This window comes from Sinohyriopsis cumingii, unplaced genomic scaffold (genome assembly GCF_028554795.1).
Source record: "Sinohyriopsis cumingii isolate HCF-2022 unplaced genomic scaffold, ASM2855479v2 utg001707l, whole genome shotgun sequence".
Lineage (NCBI taxonomy): Eukaryota > Metazoa > Mollusca > Bivalvia > Unionida > Unionidae > Sinohyriopsis > Sinohyriopsis cumingii.
In genome coordinates this window covers 119,479-139,774 of record NW_028316036.1, presented here as the reverse complement: position 1 = coordinate 139,774, position 20,296 = coordinate 119,479, and the positions used below count along the sequence as shown (strand labels likewise).

Genomic DNA, 20,296 nt, shown 5'->3' with positions numbered 1-20,296 from the left:
AGAATATGGCACCTGTGGATTGTATACGTTTTATCTATTTATGTATGTTTTTCTCTTCTTCTGAGAAATGAAAATTGGCAGACATAATGTACTAATAGGGAGTTCTCTGCGAAAACTCGGGAGATAGTACGAGATCGGGAGGTAGGTGATGAAATACCCCCAAAATCGGGAGGTTTTTTCTCCCGGCTCGAGAGTTGACAGGTATGAACTGTCCGAGCTTGTGGAATTTCAGTCAGGGCTAGTGATTTTATTTAAGTCACCAGCCCTGGACCTGGGCCTACAAAATTTCTTTCAGTTCTGACCAGTACAGTACATAAACTATTTATACCAGACATGTATATACTATCAGATTTGTCAGTACGCTATCTATAGCCTGCATCTAAAATACACTGTGATTGAATCATAAGAAGGAAGCTTCGTAATGTTTAAATTAATTACTTATTATTTCTGCTTTGCAGATTTATTTGTGTTTTTTTTTTTTGTGTGTGAAAAACTAATGATTAAGTTTAGACCGATGAAAACCGTTCTCAATGCCTATTACACCTCCAAAGTAATGGATACTGTTTCACACACAAGTCTTTCCCCTTTATAGTCTCTTCGCCCAGAATTCAGTATTATCTCTGAGCGTTTCAGTGTTGGATGTATATTTTCAAGATATCATACCTTCGGTGGTGGTGGTCGTGTGTGTGTGTGTGTGTGTGTGTGTGTTGGGGGTAGGTAATGAATATGTCATTTACATATAATACGATTGAACCTCATCCTTCTTAAATGAATTTATTGCATTGTGATAAATTTTAATTTTTGCATTGGGCACCATCACTTAATCCTTATCACATTTTTGCACAGCACACGATGTATAAGTATTTATTTAAAAATTACATTATATTTTTTAAATTCCAAAATATGAAATATGAGAACTTTCTTGCTGTTGTACTTTTCTGCTGTCAGGTCTTAAACACATTATTAACACACAATTCAACAGATATAGTTATGAGCATAACTCGGAAGCATATCCAACTTTTGAATGAGTAACCCAAATCTGGTCACCTCCTGTCTGTCTCGCTCGCCATGTATATGTTTGTATTTGAGGACTGGCTAGTATTGCGTCACCGGACCACGTGATCTGTCGTCTCATCAAAGCTCGGAAAAACTCGGCAATTTACGGAACCGTGGTATCTTCCGCGCGATATAAGCACTACCTGTCTACGATATTTAATTTATAAACATCAAAGTCCAATTAAAATTTGTGGAGAATTACATACATAGAAGGAAATTTTTTGTTTCTGGTCTCCTTTAAGCCATTTTCCCCATAGGTTGGAAGCATCTGGCTCAATTACATCTTTAGTAAGGTGTTCTGATTCTTCATTTCCGTTTTCTTGATCAAAACGAATGCCGTCTGTACACTCCCCTCAAAGAAGATAGTTTCGTCTGCGATCTGCATTTTGCAGATGTTTGGAGTTTTATCTACATGGGAGTTTCCATCAATGAATGCTTGATATATTCATGCCCTGATTTATGGCATATGAAACTGTTTTTAGTATCTTTCCATGGAGTATGTAAGGAGTCTTCATTGGTTTTCTCGACCGAGTGTTATACAATGCTTGATATTTAGAGTGAATAAAGTTTATATCACAAATTTTGTTCCTCAACTTGTAGTAAGTCGATTTGTTCTGCGATGTCTTGCCATCTTGGTGTATTATTAGATGTGTGGTCAGCGAACATTCTGAGTGGTGATTTAATTTTCTCTTATCAGACGATTATATACAAAAGAAAAGGATAAACCAATAGCTCATCCTTGTAAAAGGATTGACAACACATGCACCGATCTTTAATTCTACGTCACCAATAACAACCGTCTTTCGATTGCTGGTCGGACAAATTTTGATGGTGTCTATATTAGATATTTTATTTTAAAATTTCAATTTGGACGAGAGCCATATATAGCCGTCACATTTGCGTATAGAAACCAAAAGTTCATTAAGATTGTCATTCAGTAGATCTGGATGGATATTTTCTATTGTCTAAGCTCTCTGTTCACATTCCATAACCACAACTGACCTTTTTGTGCATCTCGCTTCGTCGCCCTTCATGGTATTGTGATTTTTCGGATTTTGTATATTTTCAACGTCACCTTGATTTATATTTGATCAAACAGTTGAATATATAATGTATCTGTTCTCGTCTCATCTCCGAATTTCGGATGCAGTCAGCGTTTAATTTGCCATTTTTTTATCGACGTAGACAAAATTAGTTCTTCGAAAGCGGTTAGGCTATAACCATATAAGGAAGCGGTGAATACTTTTACTTAACGCCGCAACTTAGCAAAAATGTTAAATTAATGGGATTATTTATGAAGTATATAGTAAAAGAACATATATCGTGGATTTGTGACTGAGTTTAATTTATTGAATACTTCGTGAAGCCTGACCATGAAACAAATCTATGAACGTTTCGGGATTGACCTTTAGGTATAAGCAAACTATTGGAGATTTAAATGCTAATGATATTTGCTCTTTTGACGATTATTAGTCATCTAATTTTGAATCATCTTAGATTAATCAAGGTATGTCTGCTCAACGTATATTAAAGGTGAGATGAATATTATCAGAGATAACACATTGTCCATAATTTGATAAATATGCTTCACGTGAAACCACATTCTGATCCCAACATATAGCGTACTATAAGCAGATACCAATCGCTCGACCTCCCTACTTTAGTAACCACGGCCCATTTTTCGAACCTAGTCAAAAAGTAGGATATCAACTGTCATTGAACATATCAAAAGCCTCAATGCGGACTTGGTAAAAGTCACGTTCGCAACAGTGTGGGCATATGACTTAGGATCGCATGTCGGCAAACGAGTGTACAATACTTTGTTCATAAACTCATTTAATAATGTTGTAATATTGTACCTGATCAAAGTTTTGAAAGAAAACATACGATCTATTCATATATGTATCACGCAGCAAAAACAATATTATGAATTGGGATAAAACAGTTTTAAATAAAACGTATTAGTTTGATCTTCCAGGATCATGCACATACAATATTTACTTGGAACAACTTATCGTCCAGAAACAGAACGGGTAAATATTTTAAAACCTTGGCCGGAGTGGGGATTGCAAGCGAGCATAGCGTCAAGTCTAAGTTTGGCATTTACAATCATTTCTTGCCTTCATATGTCAAGGCGCGTTTTAAGGATCACTCCCACAAAAACGTTTAATTTTTCTACCAAATTGGAAGCAGTGGGAACTATCTTCTTTTCTGGAAATTCAATGACAAAAATTTATATATGAGATGATATAAAATCGGTAGTGATAGCTTCATGATTTCATTATCAAGTGTAAACTAGGCATGGTGCATTGCACCTCTTGAGGTCCTGGTTTGGTCCCCTTGGATATGGCTTACAGAGCCGGATGTCACCAATTCGTTCTCGACGATTCACTCTATCTGTTTTCCTTTTGTCTGCATCTCGAAGACTGTTTTATAATTCATTTGAAAGCTGTTGTAAAATTCTAGAAAAGAATGATATAAACAAAATAATTCATCAGCGGTTAACAATTTAATTTTAGATCGCTAATATTAGGGAGGAGTACAACTTTCCAAGCATCTAATGCACCTTTACTTTGTTATCTCTTCCCTCTGATATGGCTGTTGATACACCAATCCAAGATCATCTGTATAATCTTGTTTTTCCTGCTCTACAAGGTCAAAGGTATTGGAATATTACATTTAAAGATGGTGTTAAAATATAGAACAAAGCATGCACAAAACTGCGCAAGGACTATATTTGCATAAAGAATGTTTTCTTTTTAAATTTCGATCTCGTCGTTTTTTTTCTTCTATATTTGTTCTAGTGTTTATTTCCATCAGTCAAAACCTATTATGATTGTTGATTTTTTATTAATCACTATGAAAACAAGAAGATATTTTCACATAGCACACTAGTTCTAACCAAAACTGCAATAAGTACCTTAAACAATGAGTATAAATGAAAACGATAAATCTGCGCTATTTTATAAAAATGCTTTACAGACTCTGAATCTGCTGAACATGTTTATATATTATTATTATTATTATTATCATTATTATTATTAGTAGTATTATCATTATTATTATTATTATTTATATTATTATTATTATTATTATTATTATTAGTTGTAGTACTAGTAGTATTATCATTATTATTAGTATTATTGTTATTAGTATTAGTATCATTATTATTATTATTATTATTATGATTATTATCTTACATTTCACGATTGTATCAGAGATAGCGAAGGTTTATCGTGACTCATGAGACACATGTTTAAAGGACAATCGCGTGTCAGAAGGTCGTTGGATCGGGTTAGCAAATGAGAGAAGTGTTTCATATTTTGCAATTTTTGTTACAAATTCATATAACTCTTTCTTTGTTCTGCTATATAGACTTTGCTCTTATTTCTGCTGTGACTTTCACGGCTTCAGTATATAAGCTATGTCTAGACTTCAAACATTTGCCTGGTCACTTGTAAATAAGTCTTTAATTTCATCCAGTCCCTTTACCGGATTCTTGAGTTAAGTTTAAGTTCAGCCTTAAGGTTTGTTCCTGAACGCCAAACCTGTCTTTATATCTAGTATGTGTCTGTTTGTGTGTCTACTTACGACCATATATCTCCAATTTCTCTGTACTCTTTGTAAATCTGTAATATTTTTCGTTTTGAACATAGTTGGTGCCTATTGAAACACATGCATTGTGATTCACGTGTACCATATTATGATATACATGTGTTAAGGAAAAGACATTTGACAGGATCAACCCCAGGTGCTATGAGGAGAATTTTATTTTTGTTTCTTATGATTTTCTCATTCTGCTAATTTTCCATGTAACGTCACTGTCACCATCTTTAAAAGTATCACTGCCACTAGAACATGTACCACTGCAGCTACTGTTACTACTGCTGCTACTACTACTACCACCACCACCACCACTGCAATTGTTGCTACTGGTGCTGCTATTGCTATTAATACATTTCATACAACTTCTTCAGTTACTGCTGCTTGTACTGTAACACATACCACAACTACTGTTGCTACTATTATTTAGTATACTGCTACTACTCCTACCATTACAAATGTGATACTGCTACCCCTAATACTACCACCACCACATTAAGACCAATACTACTTCTAATGCTACTTCTGCTGCTGCCACTATTATTATTACTCCTTCTTCTACTGTTTCCGCTGCTGGTACTGATAGTCACCACTTTTTATTACTGCTATTTCTACTGATTCTGCTGCTCTACTACTACCACCACTCATGCTATTAGCACTGTTACTACTAGCATTGCTGCTTCACTTTTTACCACCACTACTAATATTATAATACTGCTGCTATTTTTAATCTACCAAACCAACAGTTACTAAAGTTATTACTATTACTACTACTGCTGCTGCCGCTACTACTACTGATTTAGCTGCTGCTGCTACTCCTGCTTCTTTTACTGTTACCACTACTTGCTATTGCTACTACCACTATTAATAATTCTGCTGCCGCTACTACCACTACTACCTTTGCTGCTGCTTTTACTGTTGCTGGTTTCGCTATTACTACTACCGCTACTTATGTTGATACATCTATGATGTTGATACTACTACAAATATATAAAACTATTACTATTTCTACTATTAATTCTACTGCTGCTGGGTTTGCTATTACTACTACCGCTACTTATATTGATACATCTATGATGTTGATACTACTACAAAATATATAAAATTATTACTATTTCTACTATTAATTCTACTGCTGCTGGTTCTTGCTATTTCTACTAACACTACTTATATTAATACATCTATGATGTTGATACTACTACAAAATATATAAAACTATTACTATTTCTACTATTAATTCTACTGCTGCTGATTTTGCTATTACTACTAACACTACTTATATTGATACACCTATGATGTTGATACTACTACAAAATATATAAAACTATTACTATTTCTACTATTAATTCTACTGCTGCTGGTTTTGCTATTACTACTACCGCTACTTATGTTGATACATCTATGATGTTGATACTACTACAAAATATATAAAACTATTACTATTTCTACTATTAATTCTACTGCTGCTGGTTTTGCTATTACTACTACCGCTACTTATATTGATACATCTATGATGTTGGTACTACTACAAAATATATAAAACTATTACCATATCTACTATTAATTCTGCTGCTGCTGATCCAGATACTACCCACAACCTCATCCGTGGCTGATTATTCTACAACCACCACTAGTACTTGATACTATCAGCGCTGATACCAAGATTGCTACTACTATTTCTGTTGCTACTGCAAATACTGCTACAAGCCCCGCCATCAATTTTACCTCCGCAGTAGTGTAGATACAATTTACTTCCTTTGTCCGACCTTTGACTTTTTCATGGTTTTTGTCCGCATACTATCTTTGTTGATATTTTTATTAAATACTTTTGAATTTGAAAACACTTTTACTGATTGACTAATTGATCAATCAGTTCGTTGTGTTTACATCTGTGTCACACAAACTAGGATCATTGAATCCGTAATCTCTTTCTCAGACCGTCTACTATCCAGACCACGTTGGGGTCTCCGTGGGAGCTCTAGATGATTGCGAAAACTGATATCTTTTGGAGACTCACTTTGATACTCCAGTCAAAACGTCAGGTGGTAATCTCTCTCTCTCTCTTTTGAAATATCCAGGAAAATTACATATCAAACGTATATCTTGTCTTTTTAATAATTTCTTAAGTAAATCAGGAAATAAACGGATAATAGAACAAAAGAAAGAATTAATTCGTTAGATAGAAAAATGTACACGCAGACATATTATTGTTCACATGCTTCCTTCATCTGAATTTTAAGAAGCACATTATTAGCGAATAGAGAGATAAAGTATCTCTATGATTAAACTACACAAAAATGGTGGGCGTTATTTTCATGTCTAAAATCCTCGTGGTAGCCGTGGATGTAGATTAGCATTTTGAGTTATATCTGAGAAAATAAAGGGTATAATACACGATCGTTGAGGCTATTTACTTGTACACATTTTTAAGTTTTGTCCTTGGCATAGAGTGGAGTAATATTTTTTAGGCGTTTTGAATACAAACGCTTCGTCTTCTCTTTAAAGTGGCTTTATTAATCTTTTGTGTGTGTGTGTGTGTGTGTGTGAGAGAGAGAGAGAGAGAGAGAGAGAGTTAAACATTTAGTATCTTCCATTGCTCTTGTTAATCAGGAATGATTGATGATTTTCTGGTATACGCATTACTCGAAGCAGAAACATTCAACACCATGAGGCTGACACGTTGAAGGTCGGTTTCAAAGTGGACTGGGAACAACTTTCTAAAAAATTTCTAAACTGCATTTGTAACATTATTTGGTCAACGTTTCTTCCAAATAGGAGTGCAGGTGAAGAACGAAATATAGAAGAATATAAGTAAACGGTAGGAAGAAAAAATTAAAGCAAGAAAAAAGGAGAAAGATTTTGGCGCCGGTTTAATGGATTCAATGTTTATAATTGGGAAAAAATGTTTACTAATTTATAACATTTGAGTCAGAAATTGGCAAAAGATTTATATGTAAACTTCGTATTTCTTCACTCTGTAAACTTTCTGATTAGAGCAGCTTCATATATCATGGTGCCTAGCTTATTTTACATAAAAGTGATTTCATATTTCATTTAGGTCCCCAGAAATCTGACGAATATCAGGTCCTCAGAATTCTTCAGCATGCCCATCTGCTTGAGTAGGCCATTAAGAATAAATACTTCCAGAACTATATAGAGTTGCCTTCCTCAACGACATATCCTCGCTACAATTTTGATTTCCAGCAAACACGTTTACCAATGAAGAAAATCTCATTTGCACAATAAAACATTCTTTATATGATGTTATCGTTGTCCAGACAACTTAAAAAATACTTTTTCCCCTCAAAAACGAAAAGAATATTTTATGTAACCATTTTCTTGAAATGTTTTGTATAGTTAATACATAATGAAAATATGTCATTGGAAGTGGTTTTATGTTAATTAAATGATTCATCTGCAAATCAGATATTTTATTTAAAGGGTAGTATCTTCCAATCGCTGAAATAATGCTTGAAGCGGAAAGGCATCTTTAAACATGTGATATTATGCATAACATAGACAAGACCCGGGTCATTTAAGAACATGCTTATGTTAATCGCCTTGCGATTGTATTTATACATGTGATCTACATAATATATTATGGACATGTGTTCATGTATGGCCTCAGTATTTATGGTATATTCATAAACTTAATTACAGCAACCTACCTTTCCCTTCGAAGTTCAAATATTTGGTATTTCTTCATTATAATACAACTAAAGGTACTGTTCTATTTGTTAGATACAGCATCATCATATCAATGAATGGGTGAGTCATGCAATGCGTGTGTGTGTGTGTGTTTATGTGTGTGTGTGTGAGAGAGAGAGAGAGAGAGAGAGAGAGAGAGAGAGAGAGAGAGAGAAAGAGTGATGTGTGTGCATGATTTGGATTTTCATCGTAGCTTTAACAATCCTTCAGTCATATTGCTACGATGTATGCAGCGTGGCAGTTTATAGTGATGTCTAGCACTGGGGCATTATGCCACAAACATGTAGTAAGATGTTCCACCCAGTCACATTATCCTGACACCAGGCCGACCTATCCTAACACTAACCTCTTAATGCAGAGTTCCAAGCGAGGCAGCTGTAAGTACCATTTTCATAAGTCTTTGGTATGACTCGACCGGGGCTGGAACTCACGACCTCCCGTATCCGCGTCTTACTCTCTATCCACCTAAGTCTAATCACCGGAGCAGTCAGAAAGAGTGATACTAATGATACAAAACAATCGACACACATACAGTTATGTTCTAAGATTTTACTGAATCTAATAAATGATAGCTTTAACGCAATGGAGTGGTCAAAATATTGCTTTGATTTGCAAAGGTAAAATCGATTATTTTGCTAAAAGTATAGTTACGATTGTCTATCTTTAGAAAATAATGTTTAGATTGCAACCATCAGTTTACTTATCTCATATAATCTTACTTGCATGATGATTAAATTCTCTGTGTTGTGTACACTTTTCTCTATCGGTCTATATTCTATCCAGCCAATGTAAAAATACCAGGTGGGCCCTACAACTATTTTCCATGCGTTACAATATATTGCGGAACTTGATGAACTATATATGGTGCATTTTTGTTTTCAGTCTTATGACCTGGAGAGCGTAAAGATGCCACGTGATTTGCATTTATGAAAACTATTGATATATTCTCTCTGTTTATTTTTCCTTCCACTAGTGGATCTAGAGCAGAACTATCAGGTTCTTCAGAAAAGAGGCTTCAAGACATTCCAAAAAATTAATAAATCTTGATCAGTTGTATCCATTAATGGTTTCTTTTCCATGTCGGCACACATAACATGAAGTGCCTCTACTGGAGAGGGTGGTCGAATAACTTTTGCAACTATACTTGAACCTTCAAACCAATTGTCATGCATCTTGGTCATGTGATTGCATCAGTCAATATACACACACTTATGACGTCACTGCTATTGAAGAAATAATGGAAAGTTTAAAGGGTCCATTGTTGCTGAGGAGATGTAATGACTATTAGTCAATTCAAAATGTTCATGTTCTTCTAGTACCGGAAGAATGTAATTCATAGCAATCTTGAAGTAAAGGTTATGTGGATCAAAGCATACATAACCATATTTTTATACCAGTTTTCAAACTCACCGTAGAGTAACAAAAATCTACTTTGTGAATTTCTTAGGCTAGGAAAGTATTAATATATTCATTACTGCTCTCATTTATTTTGATCTTTATTTACGTATATGAATGAATTTCATTGCTACTACGGCGCATAAAAATGCAGATGAATATCACATACTCTTTTCAAATTTAAATGTATACAGAAACACCGCTGATGTTTTATCGTTTGTATAATTAGTTTCGCATATTTGTCTTTAACGGTTTTCCGTATATGGTTGCTTAAAGAGCAAAACCATGAAGCTTTCGATGGTGTCAAACAACTATTTGCCAGCGAGATTATTAGCAAGAAACAAAGTGGTGAACTTTAATTCTCGCACATGAACATATTAGTCCCATATGCGAGTTGAAGCAATATTGCATAAGTCGATGCCAAAACCAATTCGAAATTGATGCTTACAATATCATGTCTCAACAATGGATCTCCAATTGCAATTCCTATATGATGTTATTCAGTCCACTTGGTCAGGTTAGCTGGAGTTGATTAGGAACTACATAGATGGATCTAGGTAAGACTGTTTATAACATTTCCACATATGCAGAATTTGATATGGCAGAAGAAATATAATTCCAGCTGTTGGATATTTATTGAAGACATGATAATTATATGCAAAAGTAAACATGAATCTAAACGTTGTATGCAATTTTTAAGTTGCATTCATATCACCATACATTATATGCTTCAGGGTATTTGTTTGGGAAGGATGATGTGGTAGGATAAACGTTTGTCAGTTGAGAAACCAAAATAGTTGTCTACATTTTCTTGAGGAAGATGAAGTTTGTATTTACTTATATATGCCCTATGTTGAAATTTAAACCACCTTTGTTCTGGGGGCTAGATGCAAGATCCATACCATGTGATAGAAGCATTGTCAAGAGGACTCTCTACTCTGCAGTGAGAATTTCTCTAAATAGACTCGATATGTCTTCTGTTTGACAGCGTTATGGAATGTCTTGGTTATCCGGCTAATGCATGATTTACAGGCTATATTTTGTATATGCATTGAATTAGGGACGTGTTTTTCAGATCATACGTCAGTGCAAAGTGACAAAATAAACTACAATCCTTATACTAAACTTTACATCCAGTAAAGATATAATGATGAAAATTCATGTAAAAATATATTAAATAGGCCCTTGTCTAACCGTACACAAATACATGAGTATAGCAGTTAGTATCCCTAATTAATTTGCATACAGACAATCAGAAGACGGGAAACAGTATGTTAACGACATTGAAGAAAGTGATCATTGGTCATTAATTCATTATAGAAGCAGCTTTCAATCGACTACAAAGTCAAATTAATGATAATAAAATCCATGGTTGAGACCATGCAATAGTTAGTTTTTATTTGTTTAATTGCTTTCAGACTTATTTCTATATGTTGAAATTTGGGCCTAAAACATCATCTATGAAAGAAAAGAGGTTTCTATTCCTTAGTGTTTGTAACATAGTTTATAGTCTACTGGAAAAAGAGCATATGTATACTTAGGAGGTTACCTTTCACAGAGAGCAGGTATTGATTATTGATTATTGATGTCATGAGCGCAATTAACAGTAAAATGCATTGAAAATTAAATCAATTTGGTTTTATCAAGCTGGTAGCAAATCTCTTTGCTTTGATCTTAATGCGATGCGAGATGAGAAGCTGCATTTGTATGCCATCAACCAAAAATATTTTCTAAATAAAATACCCAAACAAAGTAGGTATTGTTAATGTTAATTAGAAAAGCACGATTCTCCCCAATGAATGTAATAATGTGGCTGCTGAAATTTAGACCACCCTATTACTGCAGGACAACATTCTGTGGAGAGTATGTAACCTGATGAGTGTATGGATGTAGTTGTTTAATATTCCGACATAGCACTGTTTTATACTCCAATATAACGGTACTTACGTTATGAAGCATATTGTTTGAACATCCAGTTAAATTTGTACTTCTCTGCTGAAACAAGGTATATGTTGACTTATTTTAACAATATAACTATTTATAAATCCTAACTCTGGTTTCAATGTATATAAGTCATTGTCTCCATATTTCAAGGACCGCCAGGGACATCTCCCGCTGTTCTCAAAGGTGAATCAGCTAGCGTTTTAACTATTAAACTCTGCCCAATGTTATTTAAATTAGAATTATAAGTGAAGAGACTGATATCTTCTCACAGTGTTTCGTTTAAACCACAATTGCATTCTAGAAATGAAAATACATTTATACCCCTGGATCCAAAATTTATCCAATCACGAGGAGAAATCAACTAATCACCTCCCTTCCAAATAATCGCGGCATTATGACCATACTGGGTGTTACAAGTATATGTACATATACGAATTTATACTGGAACAACATTTGGAATGTCAGGGCCAGCGCCTCTCTGCGCGGAGTGTCTAGAATTTTTATCTATTCAACTATGAGACGTATAATTCTGAATCTTTTAAATTCGAATTTTTTTTTTATTCTTTCATACTTAGTATTTTTTTTGTATACGCCATTAACATGAAATAATCACATTGCTCTCGTTGCTGACGTAAACCAACATTACGTCAATGTTGCTTGCAAGAATTTTGTACATAATTCTTTTTGATGTCAGATAAATTTGTCCCAGGAAGAGGGATTATATTTTTCGGTTCACACGTGTATAATAAACCTAATAAATAAAAACATGCCTGCCTTATTTGATTGCCGGATTCGTTATAAAGAAAGAAAATTATAATTAATCTATGGTAAATGAAGTCCTGAAGTATTCGTATTTGTTTCCTTTGCTGTACATAATTTATAGAATATGCGGTCAATCAAGCAAAACATAATTTAGAAATATGCCGCTGATATATACTAGATAAATCAATGGAATACATTTATTCACTACGCAGACAAATTGACTGTAATATTGTTTATCAAGATTTTAATATTTAAGGATTTAGGACTTTGGGAAAGCTTGATCTAGAATAGGGGTCTCACTCAAACCACCATGAGGGTCGCATGAGGGCATTTGCTATGGCCCAATGGCCACACTACTTTTGTTATTTCTTATGACAGCTTGTGAATGCCAATCATTTTGCGGGCCACAGGATACGGCTTGGCGGGCCACAGGATACGGCTTGGCGTGCCGCATGCAGCTTGCGGGCCGCATGTTTGAGACCCCTGATCTAGAACATTACCAACATTTTAAAATTGTCGCATAGACACCAGTTCCAGTCTGACTAAGCATATATAATGTTCTTCCTCCAGTTTATATTTTTTCTTATTTTCTCATTGCACGATTTACAGGTGAGAATAATTTATTGTTTAATCCGCAGGAAACAAGGCTGATAATAAAGTAATAGTGTCCGGAAATTTCTCAGATGAGCACAACCTATAGTTCAACATGTCAACGTAACTAGCTAGCTACTCGTTGATATGTTTATCAAGTATAAGACATTCCTAAATATAGATGTAAGTCATCAGCCTCATGTTAGATACTCATTCAAACGGGTGTATGAGTTATCGTTTTAGTGAACAAATGACATGTAATCACCCATCTGGATGCCAGGTATAGTATGATTTGAGTCAAGTTTTCATAAAACATCTGTATCATTAAACTTTCAAGAGTCGAAACACGTACATAAGTTAAAGATAAACATTTTCGTTTGTTTATTTCAGCAAATAAGAGTGATTATCATCATGGTCAAACTAATTGTTGTTGTGGGGTTTAACGCCATTTTTCAGCACGATGGGCTATACATGGCGGCCAGTATTAATGGTGGAGGAAGAACCCGGAAAACCCCGGAAAGAACCACCGACCCACGAGAAGCTACTGGCAAGCTTTCTCACATGCCCACATTGGCTGAATCTTAGACTCGAACCGCCGCAGACAGAGGTGAGATGGCAGTGATCCGTAACGAAGAGCGCTTTAGACCACTCGGCCACTCGGGGCCCCGGTCAAACTAATATGTATTTCTACTCTTATGCATTCTAAAGGCCGGTCACGTGGCCCAGTGACGCAGTAGTCGGTTACTGCTTTACATATCTCTGACCGTTGTTGGTATTTCAACAGAAGGATGGCGCGAGAACAGATGATTACTTTGACATCTTATCTTGCATTGCGTTGACATGGGGATTCGCAGGTGTCAACCCCACCGAACCATTTAATTATTCAACTGAGGTGGATACCAACGGTAACTACCATCTCTTCTGGAAATTTAACGATACACATATTACGTTTGAAGTCCATGTGAAGACCTACGGATATGTTGGATTCGGGTTTTCAGATAATGGTAAAATGTACCCGGCAGACGTTGTGGTCGGATGGGTGAAAGATGGGGTCACACATTTTAAGGTAATTCATTTAATTTTTAATTGTTTAACAATTATTTCAGCGCACACCGATTTAGTTAGTGCCATTTACTAAAGAAAAAAACAGCAACGTTCTATTGAAATTACAGTTTATGTCAGTCAATCTCTTGTAGCCGCGACAGCTTAGTTGGCAAAGCGTTCAACAAGTGATGAAAGAGTTATGAATTGAAACCTCGCAAGAATAGACATGATCGGTGTGTGCTTTAAAAATGTACCATTTCCTATTTATGATATCATTTAAATCAATGTTTTCATTTTAATCAAAACACGTTCACTTCTGTTGTATATTGTAAATGTTAAAAGATTGAAAGATCTGTGTCAGACCTCCGAATCACAATTTTCTATAAAAGACAATACAACGTATGCTGTAAAGCCTCTGTTCTAATTATAATTGTCTCTGCTTTGATTATTTCATGAAGCGTTTTAAAACAAAAGTTTGTGTCAATTTTGAAATGTTCGAATCACAAATTTATTTTCGCATTTATGGGACAGAAACCCAATTCTCTCTGCACGTAATATCGAATGCTAAGATCGGATCAGATCCGGTCAGCTAACGCGGTGTGTCCTTGGGCAAGATACTATCTAGTATTAACACGACACTAAATAAGCTATATGTTACTGTGCAGTAAAACGAAAAGCAAAAATAAAACTAGAACTAAGAAGTTAATAATTAAATATAAAGAATATATGAGTAGTGCATGACTCCTCAAAATCTAATTAACATACACAAACTGTAAATTGTCCTAAAGTCCGATGTATGGGTTTTGAATATAAGAACACGAATATAATACATGACACAGCTTAAACAAAAGACATTTCTCAAAAGCCGTGTAAAAGGCGCTAAAATTCGCTCCAGTAAAAATGAATTAAATTTTCCGCTGTATGCAACAGTATAAAGACACTTTATGTGGTATTGCGCAGTGATGTCTGTTAGCACCAACTTTGTTTGTGAACAGAAAAAGAACTGATAACTAATGCATCATCTCTATAGCATTTTCATGAAAAAATCAGGTTACATTGTTCTCTAGTAAGAACGAATGTTCACTACCAAAATGTTTAGCCACTGTCGGTAGAACTTAGTAGATATTCCTAGAGTAAAAAGAACCACAACACTATATCTGCAAAATTACAAGTGTCGGTTATATAATTTGCTATGATACATTGATTAGGATTCAAAATGTCACTTCAGCTGAATGTCAGCGTTACTAAGGTCAATTTGTCCCGAGATAAAATGACACGTAAATAATGACATGAGATAATATGACGCACAATTTTGATGTCCAAAATCTCGTTGAAGGTAGGGATGGAAGATGAAATGCTATAATGTCCATCGATGGAGGCATTAACCATAAAATTGTGGCGGCAAATATAAAAGTTTTGTTTACATCTTTTGCTATGATAGAATGACTGGGTTTGGTTACATCTGCTTCTTCCTGAGAAATTTACTAATGGCGGATTTCGTCTGAGATATCCTGGCACGTAAAGGTGAAATATTGATGTTGCCAAAATCGTTAACCGCACAAATGGAATATATGATGTTTTAATACCTATCTGATAATTTGCAGTCAAGTCAGAATGTATTGTTTGTCCAGATAAATAATGGATGATTACTATTTTCAGCGGTAAACAAAAGTTACGGAACTTTTATTAAAGAAGTGTATATTTAACTTTTAGCATAGTACCACGACTCTAATAACTTCTATTTTCCAATTCTCTTTATCGATCGCTACGAGATGTTTAGCCGTGAAAGAATAAAACATTATTTGGTATATTGTCATACGTCTGTACCGCCGACTTGGTCAAGACGTTATCGTAGTCATAAAGTCATGCAAGGAGATTCGCGCCAGGATACGATATCAGTGTAATCAAGTAAATTCAAAGAGACACAATGTCCACATCAAAGATAAGAAAACTGATAGCACATGCTATTCCATTTGCGATTAGAACATTCATGTCATATCTAGTTCTACTTTATTCTTCGGCTGTAACGTTATTATGATGCATTTATGACGTTTTAAAAGCATTTATAAACTGTTTTTGAAACTTCATTTCTTGCTGAAACGTTTTTATCTGCAGAATTATCTACATGTCTTTGGAGAAGATTTTGTGATGACCGTATCGGTTATTGACTCTTAATAATACTTTCAAAACAGCAACGGTACATTAAAAACGTACGCTGTTCGTATATAAGTGTTGCAGTCGACAACTCAATAATATTCTCTTTATTCTGAAATATAAATTTGTCAAATAGTTTTAATCAACAAAGTATGATATGATACAGCAAGTTTCGGTGTTATCATACAAAAATAATTTTCTCAACAGGACTATCATACAACTACGCATGCGCATCCATTGGTTGACACTCACCAAGACTGGATCCTGCTTCACGGAGAGGAGAACGATTTTGGAACTGTACTAAAGTTTGTCAGAAACCTGGACACATGTGACAAAACCGAGGACAAGAAAACTGAGGTATCCTCCGCAGAGATATTCCTTTTTAGATTCGACGAATGCTATGCGTTTCTTTGTAGTTATGCACGCCCCATAATTTTAGTGAATGATGAACACATTTAACTAAATTTAAAATGTTTCAAAATAAAAATAACATATCAAAGAAGGTATAATACGTTAGTGTTAATTCGAAATGAAGTAGAAAGGAAATCTTTATGTTCAATTTAAACAGCATTATATTTTTTGGCGTCTTTTTCATTCGCTGCTAAAATTCCAGGATGGTACCATACGAATGATTTACTCGTATCATCCGAATGACCCTACTGATGACAGTCTGATGTATCACGGTCCGCAACACAGAGGAACAAAGAGCTTGTCCTTGCTGAGCGTGACGTCTACTGCCTTGGTGACATCGTTCTCAGAAAACCACGATGTCCGAATCTAGGACTTTCTGAATGAAAATGTACGTTTATTGCATGCTGGCCTCCATATTCGAGTGATTGAATATCTAGTCTAGTCATGCGTATTTACATTATTCATGTGATTTAAATATGGAAAATATATGGAGGTACATTTGCTTCGATATCAATGATCCCTTGTTGCAATTCAATAACCTTTGATACTCTCAAGCTACGTATCATAAAGTTACGAGAAATAAATAACACGATTATACAATATCACGGTGATTAGGAAATAGGGAAACGAATATAGTGTTAACACCAATTAATGAAAGTTGGTGTTTGGGGGAAAATCACATAGACCATGTATACAGTCAATTATATTGGTATCAATACTGATAAATTTTAGTTTGCATTAGAATTTCAATTTGTGCATTATGCCATTTGTAGTAATTTTGTCTAAATATTTATGCATGATCCACGTCGTTTACTATTATTGCTTTTGAATACAGTTTGTTAATATCTGTTATTTAGGAATATTTTGGAACATCATGATAATTGTCTTCTACCTCAAAGTAACACAGTTTTCACACAAGATCTTTACTTGTCTTTTTTAAGATCTTTTTATATCTGTAAAGAATGCCTTAATTTCTCATAGTGATTTTCATTGCTTCGGAATATAATTGAAACGTACCTTTATAGGTGAATACTTATAGTTCGAAGTTGAAATAAACATGCGCATGACAATCAGCATAACCTAGATAATCACATAAAATCCCGCTTTCCAATCTTAGTTAGATTGTGTGTGGTGCCAGAAAATGCAAGGTTTAATGGTCGACTATTTACCAAAAAACTCATGGGTTACAATGCTTTTCAGATTTAGATATCACTTGTTTAATGTGTCCTTAACGTTAGTAAAATTTTAAAATAATTTTTAGGTTTCATTATTCTTTTCTTACTGTGCATTTTAGTTCCTAATTCCATCAGCAACGACACCTACAACTGCCGAGTTTTCCGAATGCCGAATATTGGCGGGAAGCATCACATGATCAAGGTAAGCTTGCTCAATGAACTTTTCTTATTTGTTGAAAACTGTATCTTTTCTGTTTCGTGGTTAATTATGAGTAGGATTGAACTCAATGTAGTAATTACAATTTAAACAAAAAAAACAAACAAGATAAAACATTACAAGGAAAAGAAGAAACAGCAACCCTCCTCCCAAGTTAGAAAACAACTAATGGCAAAAACAGGAAAAAAGAATACGCTAAAAAGAAAGAGGGATTAACTAGTATTCTGGTGTTTGCATTTTGTATACACTGTGAAAAACGTTGTTTTCGTTCCGAGTATTGATGTTGTTGCTAACTATTCATTATCCTTTTAGCTCGCATGGAAAGTAAGACCATGAGTGTAGAATACTGTATACCTGAGTTCATCGTGCGTCGTTTTCAGCCAACAATTACGTTTTAAACGGTATCTCAACATCCACGTATGCTAATTATGACCCTTTTTTATAGAGGGTATCATTAAAACAAAGGACGTTCATATTTGTATTACAAATGATGTTTTTTTTTTAAACGTCTTCTCGAAAGCCACATAACCAATTAGAAACTAAACTCGGCACAAAAGATCCTGTCAAAAATATCTGTTCAAAAATTTATAAATGAAAATGATGTGCCATTAGACATATCTGCTGTTATCAAGAATAGAACAAACTTCACCTCGCCTTTTCTTTTCTCCAAATTGCTATCAAACGTCTATCATAATTGACAAAAACAATCATGGCATGAAACTCTTTCCAATTTATACAACTTACACCATTCAACTCTCATATATAGTCGACGTTAATGAAATCAGAAAAAAGAACACCAATAATGTTAACGACTTCTTCTACAAAACTGCTGCATTTGACTAATCCTAACGTAAAGACCATGCAGCTTTGGTTTACAAATGATTTGGTCACCATTACTAAAATAAAAGAAATAAAAACGTAAGAACGAAATTTTCGAAATCAAACACGCTCAACAGAATTTTGACTAATTATTATAAAAGGATTCTGACATAGAGGGCTTTAAATTCTCTAAGGTCAATACTTATTCGCCATCTGAATTAAAACCTTTGATATTAGGAGAGTGTCAGAAAAGCAAACGATCAATGACCCACTTTAACCTATTGCTGAAGGATTTTACAATACAGTTCGTTTTGCATCCAGGGCACATAAAACTGATAGGGAAAAGAAAAATATAATATACAACGGCAACTTCAGAGAAAATGATAATTATTGGCTTGGAGATAAGTCATTGCGAAGACTAATGTTATGAGCCGATTCCATAACTCGTCAAATTATCTCTAAACACATGGTATTTTCTTCAGTCGAATATCATTTCGTTCAGTGATATTGAATCTGGCAATTAACTCTTTCCAAATGAGTGTATGTTTGCTAATCCATTTACAAAAACTGATTGGTAGTCATGAAAGCAGTTTGAAAGTATATTGCAAGAGGTGACTCAGGACAGTCAACATGTTAGTTTAAAAGTATGTCCATCAGGTGTCAAATTATTATTCTGATTATTATCATTAATCATATTATTATTATTATTATTATTATTATTATTATTATTGTGCTCCACTGAACAGAGAACTGAATGGAGAAGCCATTCACTTGTTATATTCGTTTCTATTATTTCTACAAGATCTCGAAATCAGCCGACTACACTACTAAGATCATGGAAAGTTCAAGCTGCAAAGAGCTCTTCGTGATTACCAACAAGCTAATATCAAGGAACCAATCTACACCACTTCCATCTACCTTCTCTCCAGTCAACCTTTAGGACATGTTTGCACATTTCTTCCGTGACAAAGTACAAACCATTAGAGATAAGCTTGACACCACAAGTTCAATTGACTCGTCGTCACCATACAGTTGGGATACAGAATTTGAGCGGCAACCATTAGCAGCATTTGAACCTGTCTCTATGGATTTCGTATGTACAATCCTGATGAAGAGTGCACCAAGGTCATATGAACTTGCTCCAATTGCAACATCACTGCTGCTTGAGTGCTTAGATCCAGTATTGCCTTCACTGTTATTGATACCTCTCTCATCCGTGGAATTCCAATCATTTTTCAAAACTGCCATTGTAAAGCCTCTACTGAAGAAACCAACACTAGACCATAACGATTTAAAGAAATACCGCCCAGTTTCCAATCTCCCATTCATATAAAAAATCTTAGAAAAGGTTGTTCTATCCCAGCTTGTATCTCATCTAAATTCAAACAGTCTTTTTAGCTATGTACAATCTGCATAT

At 34.7% G+C, this 20,296-nt stretch overlaps 1 protein-coding gene across 1 annotated transcript in view; it reads left to right on the top strand.

The window, feature by feature from the left end:
* LOC149771722 (DBH-like monooxygenase protein 1) overlaps positions 1-20,296 on the top strand; it is a 35,706-nt gene that overhangs the window by 3,695 nt on the left and 11,715 nt on the right. Inside the window, exons 2-4 of the mRNA XM_089948179.1 lie at positions 13,844-14,125; positions 16,465-16,614; positions 16,871-16,999. Of these exons, the coding sequence (XP_089804305.1) occupies positions 13,844-14,125; positions 16,465-16,614; positions 16,871-16,999 (561 nt within the window). The remainder of the gene's footprint in view (positions 1-13,843; positions 14,126-16,464; positions 16,615-16,870; positions 17,000-20,296) is intronic.